Genomic DNA, 14,210 nt, shown 5'->3' with positions numbered 1-14,210 from the left:
TTTTGTGACAGCGGTTAAAGCATTCGGTTACCAAGGCGGTTGCTATGGCGCGTTCTCGGGTTTGGCCGAATTAACTTGGTTAAAACTAACCGTCCACTTATTAGGCCCGAGCGCCACAAGCTGGCGAGAGGCCTATTAATCTCGTAAGGCCGTGCGAAGCACGGCTGCGAAAGTGCGCACGTAGTGCGCACGAAATCGAGCGCGAAGCGCTCGCCCACTTCCAAACACTCACTAACGCACTCCTTCACTCATGCACGCCCCGTGCATACTAATTAGTAGTAGGAAAATGGAACATTACCGTTGTAAACGGGCGAAGCCCGTGCAAAAGTGCGCACTAAACGAGCACCTTACATAAAGCACTCATTTGCGCTAAGTACCTCACGAATACGTTCCCCATCTCTTGCATGTTCCGTGCATATAAGCATGTAATGCAAAAATTGAACATTATTACTGTATAGAGGGCCAAAAACACAAAGTGGGCGGAGCCCACTCAAAATTAACGAAAGTACCCGTCAGTGACCAGGGACCCACACCATGAGGTAGGAAAGCGCGAGCGCTTTCCGAAAATGTATAGTTTATGATATTTGAAAAATGGGAAACATTGTTTTCGCATCGGAATATTATTAGGCCCGAGCCCCAGCAGGGTGGAGGGCCTATTGCTCCCGCAACACTGCCGAAGGCAGCGTTGCAACTGTCTGACCAAACATGCGGGCGCAGCCCGCATGTTTGGTACCCCGTCGCCCCTGGCAAGTACAGTGAACTAGCCCATGCCGAAGGCATGGATCATGCATACTTACTCCTGCTATGACAGAAATAGTCAACAATTAGTGAATGGGCTACGCCCATTCACTAATTGTTGACAACAGCAGCGCGAAGCGCTGCATTCCTCCAATAACCCTCCTGGCATCGTCCCGTACGCGAGAATCCATGCCGCAGGCATGGGCCATGCTTGTATCTGCTCAAATCAATGGAAGTCTATGGGGAGTGGGCGGGGCATCCCGACGGAATAGGGAGTGACGAGCGCGTAAGCGCTCGTAATGATGATTCCACCCCATGGCGGCATCGGGAAGGCTTAGAGCTTTCAAACGATGTATAATTTGTTGTTATAGTGGAAACGGCTATATTGTTTTTGCTAAAAATATTATTAGGCCCGAGCCCCAGCAGGGCGGAGGGCCTATTGCTCCCGCAACGCTGCCGAAGGCAGCGTTGCAACTGTCTGACCAAACATGCGGGCGCAGCCCGCATGTTTGGTACCCCGTCGCCCCTGGCAAGTACAGTGAACTAGCCCATGCCGAAGGCATGGATCATGCATACTTACTCCTGCTATGACAGAAATAGCCCATTCACAAATTGTTGACAACAGCAGCGCGAAGCGCTGCATTCCTCCAAAAACCCTCCTGGCATCGTCCTGTACGCGAGAATCCATGCCGCAGGCATGGGCCATGCTTGTATCTGCTCAAATCAATGGAAGTCTATGGGGAGTGGGCGGGGCATCCCGACGGAATGGGGAGTGACGAGCGCGTAAGCGCTCGTAATGATGATTCCACCCCATGGCGGCATCGGGAAGGCTTAGAGCTTTCAAACGATGTATCATTTGTTGTTATAGTAAAAACGGCTATATTGTTTTTGCTAAAAATATTATTATTATTATTATTATTATTATTTTTCTTGTTCTTCTTCAGCGCTTTGATCTCTAATTTGACCCCCTGAACATGCTCAAAAACTCACCAAACTTTGCCCAAAATTCAGAATCGGTGAAAAATTTTATTTTTTCTGGGCCATTTTTTTTTTCGTTAAAAAATGGCGCGACAGCGCCACCGACAAAAGTCAAAATACATTGCGCCTATGGGAGACGCCCCGAGGTCAACTTTGGCGTAAAGCTACGAAATTCGGGACACGCATTCCTCTCGTGAGGATAAACAAAAAAAAACATTGTGGCCACGCCCCCAAACTTACCCTATGGCCGCCATCTTCCTTTGAAAATGAAAACAAGCTGAGTTAGCCATTTTGTTTACGTCAAACTTTGACGAACTCCTCCTAGGGCGTTTTGCCCACCGACTTCAAAATCGGCGTACGTCCTCTGGACAAGTGGGGCATCTAAAGTTATTCAATTTTTTGAGATACCTTTTACGGTCTGTGTGCGGCGCAGCCGCAAAGTTGGACAACTTATTTTGGAATATTGCAGGTCTAAAAATTGCTCCCATTTGATCAAAACCAGTCCGATTAGGACCAAATTTGAATCAGTTGTTAAACTTTCTAGTTTGGACCAGTTTAGGCTGACAAAATTGAAATGGCAGTGATAGCGCCCCCTACAGAGTGACCTTTAAATTAACATTGAAGGTCAAAAATTAGTTTTACCAAAATTGTCTAAACTTTACCCAAAATTCTATTTTGCCGTCCCGATCACAAAAGCCAATCACAAAAATGCCTAAATTTTTACGCCGTAGTCGTAGCGATGACAGAAACCTCCCATGTTATCCCTATGGGAAAACCACAAAATCTCTCAAATTACCACATTTTTATGTTTTACACTTTAACGAAGTCCTCCTAGTGCGTTTTGCCCACCAACCTCAAAATCGGTGTACGTCCTCTAGACAAGTGGTGTATCTAAAGTTATCCAAATTTTAAGGATAACTTTTACGGTCTTTGTGCGACGGAGCCGCAAACGTTTCCCAGAATTCTGACTATTTGGCCTTCAGAGTGGCCTATAAACAATAGAGTTTTTCCAAATGACATGATATTTTGAACAAAATTCTAATTTGCCATCCTGATCATAAAAGTATGAGAGCCAAAGTCATATTTTGTACGGCGTAACCGTAGCGTTGACAGAAACATCCCATGTTATCCTTATGGGAAAATCGTAGAATCGCTCAAATCACCACATTTTTACGCTTCACACTTTAACAAACTCCTCCTAGGGCGATTGCCCGATCAAGCCCATATTTGGGGAAAATCATCTTCACAAACGGGGCATCAAAAGTTAGTCATATTTTGATTTTAAGTGGTACGGTCTCTTTGCCGTAGAGCTGCAAATATACTGTCACAAATGGGAAAAACACCAAATCCTTGAAATGTTCACATTTACGCTTCACACTTTAACAAACTCCTCCGTGGGCAATAGCTCGATCAAGCTTTACTTTGGGAAATATCATCTACACAGGCGGGGCATCAAAAGTTATCCATATTTTTATTCCAAGTGCTACGGTCTCTGTGCGGCGGAGCAGCACATTTGACTGACACTTGTGTTGATTTGCACTGGATTGGCCATGTCCAATGTGTCGCCGTCTGTCAAGTTCTTTTTTAATTCAACACACAATAAGGGCGCCATCTTTATCAAGTCGAAAGCGCAGAGTCGGAAGGCCGCGGCGGCCCGCGAGGGCCGTTGGATGTCGCTTGCGGCTTTAATTCTTTCTTCTTTCTTCTTCTTTCTTCTTCTCGGGACCAACCCCCCTATTTTTCACCCAGTGAACATTGACGAAAAGTCACAAAAATGTTCACACCTCTAAAAATCGTGCCTCTCTACATTCTGGCTATTTCCCTTTTCTAAAATAAAAAAAATTGGCGCGTCAGCGCCCCCAAATGTACCAAAAATGCATTGAGAGATGGGAAATGACCCCAAAAAAATCTGATCGTAGAATCATGAAATTTGGCGCAGAGGTAGATGGTGACAAGAGAAGTAAAAAATATTATTACGGCAACGCCGTCCGCCCAACCAGATGTCGGCCATATTGCTTCAAAAATGGCTAAACTTGACTTCGGAGTTTTTCCAAACGTCGTACTTTTACAAACTCCTCCCAGGGCGTTGGCCCTAAAAAGCTGAAATTTGGTGAAAATGCTACTGAGGAGTGGGACATCAAAAGTTATCCAAATTACATTGATACCTGTCATGGTCTCTGTGCGGCGAAGCCGCAAACTGTAGCTAGAATTTCAGAAATCTCCCATATTTAAAATTTCTGCCGTTTGCGCAGATAAAGTCCGAATTGCGTCAAATTAGAATCAGTTGTTAAACTCTTTGCCCTAAACCTACTTGAAGTGAAATAAATTCATTTGGCGCCACAGCGCCCCCTACAGATTTTATATGGAGGTTAAATGTTTAGTTTTGCGAAATTATATGAAATTTGACACACAACTCAATTTTAGCATCCCCATCAAAAAAGTCAATGAGACCCATGTCATAATTGTTATGGCGTTGCCGTAACGATGACCGAAACCTCCCATGTTATTCCAATGGGGAAATCGCCAGAACATGTTTACACTTTAGACTTTCACAAACTCCTCCCAGGGCTTTAGCCCTATTAACCTGAAATTTGGTGAGACTCATCTTCAGGGGTGGACCATCAAAAGTTATCCACATTTTTATTCAAAGAGTCACGGTGTCTGTGCGGCAAAGCCGCACATTTTGCCAAGAATTCAAAATAAAATAGCTTTTTGATGGTAAAACAAAGGGGAGAAGATGTGACAGCGTCACAGATTCAGCAGTAGGCGTAATAAAAGGACAATTGGGGCGCGTTAGCGCCCCCTCCTCTTGCGGCGTGGCGGCGGCGTGGCGGCGGCGTGGCGGCGGCGTGGCGAGGGCCGATCATTGCCGCTTGCGGCTATATTTATTATTATTATTCCACTTATTAATTAACATTGCAGACCATCTTTAAGGAAAAAGCTTGATACTTGATACTTTCGATACCACAATCATAAAAAAGCTCTTCTTTTAGAGAAACTAAAGAGACTTTTTCAACTGTGAATAATCTAGTCCTGAGTTCTGTTCTTTCTATTTCTGACGATGCTCAAGAGAAAACACAAGATCAACATTTCAAAGATAATTTCCCAGATATTCTTATGAGATCTTGCTCCATCGCTACAATGAGTCATTCATGCCTCTGAGCTTAAATTTAGAGAAGCTAAAACTCTTTATTTGTTTTTCCACATATTGAATTATTTACAGACATTTGCAAATGACATGAATTAGGCTGAGCAAAATAATATGTCTGTTTGCCGTAACCCGACCGACCCGCTATGAAACTAGCCGACTGAAAAATAAATATCAGCATTTTGCTGAAAAAACGCCAAAATCTTTTATTTTTCAATTATTTCGCAGACTCACCGACCAATCTGTCCTGAACCACTGTGTCAAATATTATTATCACGCTTGTTAACTTGACTTTCATCTCAAAGGACTGATAACGCACTGCGTAACACATGCGCATCATCATTTTCAGTCCTCCATGTGCATCTGTTACTAAACGGATCGCGCATAGGAATCATAATATTGCCTTTTTAAAGTAGTAGAAAAAGCTTCAGTTGTAGTCATCTGGACTCAGTTTGAAAAAATAGACGTTTCGACTCTCATCCAAGAGTCATTGTCAATAACAGAATTTATGTCGAGAACTCCGATATTAATACTGTTCTGTGGTAAGACCCGCCCATTGGGAGGAGCTTTCCTGAAGTAGAAAGAGTTGTTTGTTTCAACAGAAACTCCCCCTTGTATCTACCGAGCTAGCCTATTCAGAATCTTAATGGGCTATTAGAAACCTCTTTGTCTTTGTGAGACCCTGGCTCAACCACCCTGAGTACCTGATTAGCATCTGAATGTCCTTTACCTTTCCAGGGGTTCAGAATGGAAAGGTAAAGGACATTCAGATGCTAATCAGGTACTCAGGGTGGTTGAGCCAGGGTCTCACAAAGACAAAGAGGTTTCTAATAGCCCATTAAGATTCTGAATAGGCTAGCTCGGTAGATACAAGGGGGAGTTTCTGTTGAAACAAACAACTCTTTCTACTTCAGGAAGGCTCCTCCCAATGGGCGGGTCTTACCACAGAACAGTATTAATATCGGAGTTCTCGACCTAAATTCTGTTATTGACAATGACTCTTGGATGAGAGTCGAAACGTCTATTTTTTCAAAGTGAGTCCAGATGACTACAACTGAAGCTTTTTCTACTATGGAACACGCCTGGACGAATGAGGGATTACACCGACACTTTTTAAAGTAGGTTTACCCTTGTCGGCGCCACTGACATGTCCAGAGTAATGCCAGGCTCAGTCAGGGTGTTAAATTTGACTTATGCAAATGCATTCTGGGATTAAAACACGCCCAGTAGCGTCATCACAACAAACATGGCGGCGCCCGTGTCCCCCGCATGTTCCCCCCACTCGCCTTAGCTACCAAAATGAAGGATAGCGGCGTACAAAAGGTCGATTGAAATATCTTAAAATCGTGAGATTTAGTCTCCCGATCGGGTTGATAGAGACGTTTTCCATCATTGACTGTTGAAGCCTGACCCCTGGTGGTCACTCTGAATCAAAAAATGACTAAATTTGGATATTTTTTTTGCCTTCAAAGTGAAAAAAAAATAAGAATTTGCCTACCGACCGAGCCAGATGAAAAATGTTGACTCGGGTTACAGCAAACAGACAATTTATTTGGGGTAGCCTTATCATTATTATTTTATATTGTCCCATATGATTAGTGAATGGGAACCCTGTATAATCAATACAGTACAATACAGGTGTTAAATCACAGTTAGCCATGAGTTAGCTACAGTTAGCTTGGCTGGTAGTGTCTGGTCAGTGACAGTAGTTGGTCGGGTCCAGTCATCCTTGGTTTGCTCGTCTTGTCCCGATAGGCCTTGGTAACTACCCCCAGGACCTCTCGGCCTTTGGACCCACACGCCCCACTCACACTTATGGTCAGGAAAAGCAGGCAGGAGGCGTTAGTGCAGGTAGGTCTTCTATGAACTCTAGACTCTCCTCTCTCTGCTTCAGAGCTGCACTAGACTTTGGCTCATGTCTCATTACTTTGTGATGTTGTGCATGTACATTCTGCATGTACATCCTGAGGGCGTGGCCTGCTGCTGCAGTGAGCCACAGCCAGAGGAAGCCTTTCCGCTCCAGAGGATTTGAAAAAGAAATGAGCCTTGAAGTGTGCTCTCAAAGGCTGTGGTTTGCTGCACTCAGACATGTCCTCCTTTTCCACATTTCTGTTGCTTTGCTGATTTTAAACTAAAGGATGATCTAATTGTCAGACACTTTTTCATGGTTGAGTTGTCAATCCATCATCACCCATTGTGTTCTTTCCTTGCTGTCTCCACATGTTTAGCTCAAAGGCTAAAGAAGTCTTTAGAAGGCTAAGATAAGAGTCAAATCTACCTTTTCCCTTGTATTCTCCACTTCTTGGTCCTGTTGTGACCACTCGATCTGTTTTATTGTGAAACTACAAGCACATTGTCTTTGGCAGACTTTGCCTTCCTGGAGCTGTTTCCATGGAGAAGTACTGGAATGTGAACAGGCGCCTCGAGATAAATTTAGCTTATAATAAGTTTGTAAATGACATTAAATACCTTACATTTGATTAAAATAAGTATAAATGTACAGTACCTTAAGCCCAAATTAAGATTTCCTCTCTTAAATCATTTAAGTTCTCATCATCCTGCTCCCAAAAGAATTGGTATGAATTTAGCCTTTGGACAATAAATGGTTACAATAAATAATTATAAATCCTAGCATTTAATGTACAATAAAAACATTACATTTGACGTAATTATAACAAGATAAACTACCAACACTGGTTCTCAACTTTATATTTAATGGAACATAAAATGTAAGACTACATTTAAATCAAAACTAAACTTTGAATGAGCATCTTAAAAACAGACCAGAGCTGTGGACCATTTCGCTCATCAAACACTTATATAGTTTTAAATATGCAGTGTTATAATTGAACTTGTTTTCTTGATAATCACATTATGTTTATCGTTACCGTGACAATGACTGAACCTGGTCTGAACTGACTCGACTCGTACAAACTGCTCTGTGACGCTCCCTGTGTCTTTCAGGAGAATACCACCATCTAATGTTCATAGACAGTCGTTAGATTTACTTTTCCCTCATGGACTCATCGAATTAAGAAGAAAAATCCACCATAATGCAGCATGTTGAGCCTTTTGCAAATTCAAGCCTGGCCGGCCATCTGACTTCCTCCCGTGTTCAACAGGGACGATTGAATGGGATTTCACAGTTGTCAATCAGATAAAGATAAATGTGTATGTGTAAAGACGGCTGTATAAAACTGTTTTTTATGCTTAAATATTCTTGGAGGAGAACCACTTTTAGCTTCTACTGTCTGTAGTGTTAAAGCCAATGGGTGATTAGCTGCAGCGGCCATCTTGTTTCTGAAATCATTTTGGCCTTGGATACATCACGTCTCTAGTCCCGCCTCCTGGCTGTGATTGGTTCAGTGTTCTTGCAGAGGAACTCAAACCTGAAAGAAGAACCAGTTCCTCCTTCCTCATCCACACTTCCACCGCTCTCCGTTTCAGCTTTGGCTTTGGCTTCTTAACCACGCCCCCTCAATCAGACTGAACCGACAGGCATGGCCCGTTACCGGGAGAGCACTGCCCACTAATGTCGCCGATAAAGTTTTACATTAAATATTCATTGTAAGGCTGAGCAAAATAATATGTCTGTTTGCTGTAACCCGAACCAACATTTTTCAAGTGGGTTGGTCGGCAAATTCTTATTTTTTTTACTTTGAAGGCAAAAAAAAAGGTCCAAATTTTGCAATTTTTTGACTCGGAGTGACCACCAGGGGTCAGGCTTCAACAGTCCAGGGGTCATGCTTCAACAGTTCAGGGGTCATGCTTCAACAATCCAGGGGTCAGGCTTCAACAGTCCAGGGGTCAAGTTTCAACAGTCCAGGGGTCAGGCTTCAACAGTCCAGGGGTCGGGCTTCAACAGTCCAGGGGTCGGGCTTCAACAGTCAAGGGGTCGGGCTTCAACAGTTCAGGGGATGGGCTTCAACAGTCCAGGCGTCGGGCTTCAACAGTCCAGGGGTCAGGCTTCAACAGTCCAGGGGTTGGGCTTCAACAGTCCAGGGGTCGGGCTTCAACAGTCCAGGGGTCGGGCTTCAACAGTCCAGGGGTCAGGCTTCAACAGTCCAGGGGTCGGGCTTCAACAGTCCAGGGGTCGGGCTTCAACAGTCCAGGGGTCGGGCTTCAACAGTCCAGGCGTCGGGCTTCAACAGTCCAGGGGTCGGGTTTCAACAGTCCAGGGGTCGGGCTTCAACAGTCCAGGGGTCGGGCTTCAACAGTCAAGGGGTCGGGCTTCAACAGTCCAGGGGACGGGCTTCAACAGTCCAGGGGTCGGGCTTCAACAGTCCAGGGGTCGGGCTTCAACAGTCCAGGGGTCAGGCTTCAACAGTCCAGGGGTCAGAGGCTTCAACTGTCCAGGGGCCAGAGGCTTCAACAGTCCAGGGGTCAGGCTTCAACAGTCCAGGGGTCGGGCTTCAACAGTCCAGGGGTCAGAGGCTTCAACTGTCCAGGGGCCAGAGGCTTCAACTGTCCAGGGGTCAGGCTTCAACAGTCCAGGGGTCAGGCTTCAACAATCCAGGGGTCAGGCTTCAACAGTCCAGGGGTCAGGCTTCAACAGTCCAGGGGTCGGGCTTCAACAGTCCAGGGGTCGGGCTTCAACAGTCCAGGGGTCAGACTTCAACATTCCAGGGGTCAGGCTTCAACAGTCCAGGGGTCGGGCTTCAACAGTCCAGGGGTCAGGCTTCAACTGTCCAGGGGTCAGTCCAGGGGTCAGGCTTCAACAGTCCAGGGGTCAGGCTTCAACAGTCCAGGGGTCAGGCTTCAACAGTCCACGGGTCAGGGTTCAACAGTCCAGGGGTCGGGCTTCAACAGTCCAGGGGTCAGGCTTCAACAGTCCAGGGGTCAGGGTTCAACAGTCCAGGGGTCAGGCTTCAACAGTCCAGGGGTCAGGCTTCAACAGTCCAGGGGTCAGGCTTCAACAGTTCAGGGGTCAGGCTTCAACAGTCCAGGGGTCGGGCTTCAACAGTCTAGGGGTCAGACTTCAACATTCCAGGGGTCGGGCTTCAACAGTCCAGGGGTCAGACTTCAACATTCCAGGGGTCAGGCTTCAACAGTCCAGGGGTCAGGCTTTAACAGTCCAGGGGTCAGGCTTCAACAGTCCAGGGGTCAGGCTTCAACAGTTCAGCGGTCAGGTTTCAACAGTTCAGGGGTCGGGCTTCAACCCGATCCGGAGACTAAATCTCCCCAATTTAAGATACTTCAATCGACCTTTTGTACGCCGTTATCCTTTATTTTGGTAGCGAAGGCGAGCGGGGGGAACATGCGGGGGACACGGGCGCCGCCACGTTTGTTGTGATGACGCTGCTGGGCGTGTTTCAATCCCAGAATGCATTTTGTAAGTCACTTCAGTGGCGCCGACAGGGGCCAATCAACCTGTAAATGAAAATATAGCATTCGTCTTGCATGTTCTGTTTTGTTACAGAAACATGTGGGGGACCAAATATGAAGTCGCACATGCAAGATAGGTTTACCAGCGTGAAAAAAATATTCAACACGGCGGTTTAGGAAAGACCGGTCGGTGAGTCGGCAAAATAATTGAAAAATAAAAGATTTTGACGTTTTTTCAACAAAATGCTGATATTTTTTCTTCAGTCGGCTAGTTTCACACCGGGTCGGTCGGGTTACAGCAAACAGACATATTATTCTGCTCAGCCTAACTAATACTCTTTTCATGTTAATCGACATCCTCATGCTCTCTTTTCTATGTGACTGAAGGAACTGGTTTGGACTAAAACCATGAGCATTAATAAAAGTTACTCGTGTGGTGGATTTTCTTCCTTCATCTTTAGATAAGAAACTTGTTCCATGTTTATGTGATAATACAAAAGCTCCTCTTGTGTCTTGTGTCTGGTCCCGTGCAGGTTATGGCCAGGAGCTGACCGCGTTCACCCACACTTTCGCTGACCCCACGCAGCCTCCCGCCTCTTACGGGACCCACACAGCACAGGCCCCGGCCCCGGCCCCTCAGCCCGCTCCAAGTGCCTTTGGACGGGGACAGAACCACAACGTACAGGGCTTCCACCCGTACAGGCGCTGACCACACGCCCGAGCCACAGGAACCAGAGCGTCAGAGTCAGGGACATGTTTTACAAATGTGGATTGTTCTTTGCAACCGCTGAATGCACACGTTTTGTCACGCAGGGACCCAGGACATTTTAGTGGGCTCAAAAAAGAAGAAAGGGTCAGCAAAAGAAGCTTTTATCCCCGCCCCACCTCCATGTTTTATAGTAGAACTACTTTGCAATAACTTTGATTGTCTGGTCAAACACTAGCACAGAGAATATATGTGAAGAGACTTGTATGTACAGTATATTTATGGTGGACTTAAGTCAAAACAGGGTCTCGACTTTTCTCAGCTTTAAATTCATGGGAAAATGTTTTTATTTTTCATTTGATGAATTTTGTTTACTTTCTGAGTCTTTAAAATTTGTTTAAAATGGAGATGATGAATATATATTATACACAAACTGTGCAATTTAAAAAAATCACTTTTGTACTATAAATGTACACTTTGCTTGTTTTTTATTTAAATATGTAGACTTCCCTCAGGTGGCTGTTTGGGTGCATTTTGCACTAATGCAAAAAGAAAAAAGGAGAATTAAAAATAAATGTTTTAACAAAGTTAAGTTCCCCTTTATTTTCATGTTTAGAAATGACACATCTCTGTTCTGGGCTTGTCACAAGTAAGTGCTGCTTTAAGGTTTTGTCTGGCGCGTCATGGGGAGGTCACTTTAGGACCAACCATGGGCGGAGCCAAGCCCTGGCTTTGGGGCTTGAGCCCTGGATCTTTGTCCAAAAGCCCATGATCTTTTAAAAATGCATCATGACGGCACTAAGTAGTTAGCGCTTACAGGTCGAGTGTAGACAGACACACTCCACACAAACACAACACACAGACACACACACTCACACACACTCCTCACAAACACACACACACTCACACACACATGACACACACACTCACACACACGCACTCCTCACAAACACACACACTCCTCACAAACACGCACACACACACACACAGACACTCACTCACTCACACACACTCCTCACAAACACACACAGACACATACACACACGCCTCACAAACACAGACACACACACACACACACACAGACAGACACACACACACTCCTCACAAACACACACAGACACACACACACACACTCACACACACTCCTCACAAACACACACAGACACACACACACAGACAGACACACACACACTCCTCACAAACACACACAGACACACACACACACACTCACACACACTCCTCACAAACACACACAAACATACACACACACACAGACACACACACACACACACACACACACACTCACACACACTCCTCACAAACACACACAAACACACACAGACACACACACACACACACACACACTCACACACACTCCTCACAAACACACACAAACACACACAGACACACACACACACACACACACACTCCTCACAAACTGAGCTGGTGCAAATGATGTGTCGCTCTCTCTCCCTGTTTATAACAGATAAAACCCCCTGACCACGAGCTTTGTGCTTCCATATTCTCGATAATGTATGACATGTATTTCTGAATCACAGAGTCGTTATAAAACTGTAGTAAAAGTTCACTCAGCGAGGCAACAGTACGTGTGCCTCATGGAAGAGGGCGCTCCTGAGCCCGGCCGTGCGTGGACAGGTGCTGACAGGTGCTCGTGCGTGGACAGGTCTCTATCTTCTTTGTCAATATTGTGTATGTAGAATCCGGACAATCTGGACGATTACATTTCAAAATCTGGATTTTCAATCAAAGCAAGAGGTTAGAACTAAAGGAGCTGCACCGGAGCTGAACAGGTTTGTTCAGACGGAGTTATATCTCTAAAAATGCTCAATCCCTCAAAACGCTTGCCTCAAATAACTTTAGTTTTGGGATGAGTTATGTCAGAGATGAACAGAGGCAATGGTTCTTTAACATTTTTGATAACATCAGTGTCAGATTAAAGTCAGGTTTGATCATTTTAGCTTTCCTTGGTTTAAACTTTAGTGGATGCACAACATTTTGTAAAATCCCAACATTTTGATGACACAAAAGTGTCAAAATATGCAAGTTTTTTTGTCTTTGTGAGACTAAGGGCGGAGCTAGTGAGACTAAGGGCGGAGCTAGTGAGACATGGGTTAGGGTTGGGGATAGGTGTCAAACTCTGGCCCGCGGGCCAGATTCGGCCCTTCAGACATTTTAATCCGGCCCGCCGAACATTTCAAATTTATATTTAAAGAAATGTTTTTTTAAGAAACAATATATTTTAAAATCGATTCATAGAACTGTAATTACATCTGTAACCGTTTTTTCTTATTTTATTTCTTATATTTTTAATAGTTTTATGTTTTACGTTATGTTCGGCCCGCGACCCAGCCTGAGCGTCGAAATTCGGCCCGCGGCCCAAATGAGTTTGACACCCCTGCTCTATAGCATGTTTAGGGCACACGTAAGACGATCTTTTTGTTAGCTATTATTATTTTTTCTGCTGATTTAATTACTTGGTGAATAAACCACTTAAAATAATTCTAGTTTCTGAATTTTATGGTTATTTTATACGAGTCAGTAAAACCGTTAATCTTCCTTCAGAATGAACAGCCAGTGAATAAAACATGTTTATACTGAACTCTCTGGTGCATCGTTTTATTGTTATAGTGTTAATTAACAATCCTAGATAATTAACTTATAAACTCTCATTTAGAGACACAACACCCCCCAAACCAAAAGGCAAAATCTTTATCCAAAGTCTTGTGGGAACATTTCATTGTTATAAAAGGATCAAAGTGCTTAGCGACCTGGCCAGGATCCAGAAAGTCTGATTTTGACTTGATCTATATTATTGAAATGATTTGTGCTTTAAATGAAAGCTCCTGGTCAAATAAGACTGAGGTTTCTTGCAGTAGAACTGGAGGCGACACTGACATTGCTCAGAAGCAAGCTTCACACAAGCTCTACGTCTGTCTACTCAATCACTCTGATCTGGTTTCATTGATAAATACAGCTGAGTGTCATCTGCAGAGCAGTGGAAGTTAATGGCATGTGACGTGATCATGTGACCTAACGGCAGCATATGAAGAGGAAACAGAACTGGACCCAGTACTGACCCCTGTGGAATACCGTAGGTTACTTTAGGTGAGGAGCTCTGGTTTACATGAACAAACTGGTACATATCAGATAAATAGGATGTAAAGCAGTTGAGGATGGGACCTCTGAGGGTGGGACCTCTGAGGGTGGGGCCTCTGAGGGCGGGGCCTCTGAGGGCTGGGCCTCTTGGTGTCAAACGCTGAATTTGAGTCATTTAGATGTGTCATATAATATGTC

The 14,210-nt window shown here is 44.7% G+C and overlaps 1 protein-coding gene across 5 annotated transcripts in view; it reads left to right on the top strand.

Annotated features, from left to right (window-relative positions):
* dazap1 (DAZ associated protein 1) overlaps window positions 1-11,482 on the top strand; it is a 78,391-nt gene extending 66,909 nt beyond the window's left edge. For 3 of the 5 annotated variants that reach the window (XM_072439487.1, XM_072439484.1, XM_072439483.1), the window contains exons 12-13: window positions 6,620-6,715; window positions 10,723-11,482. In XM_072439487.1, coding sequence (XP_072295588.1) covers window positions 6,620-6,715; window positions 10,723-10,898 — 272 coding nt within the window. In that variant the 3' untranslated portion in view covers window positions 10,899-11,482. The remainder of the gene's footprint in view (window positions 1-6,619; window positions 6,716-10,722) is intronic. The other 2 variants (XM_072439489.1, XM_072439488.1) reach the window with 1 other exon arrangement.
* Window positions 11,483-14,210: the final 2,728 nt, after the last annotated feature.

The sequence above is a fragment of the Eucyclogobius newberryi genome, unplaced genomic scaffold (assembly GCF_026437365.1).
Source record: "Eucyclogobius newberryi isolate DKJ021-1_F unplaced genomic scaffold, fEucNew1.0.hap1 SCAF_9, whole genome shotgun sequence".
NCBI lineage: Eukaryota > Metazoa > Chordata > Actinopteri > Gobiiformes > Gobiidae > Eucyclogobius > Eucyclogobius newberryi.
The sequence above is the reverse complement of the archived record's forward strand: the minus strand, read 5'-3'. Positions and strand labels throughout refer to the sequence as shown.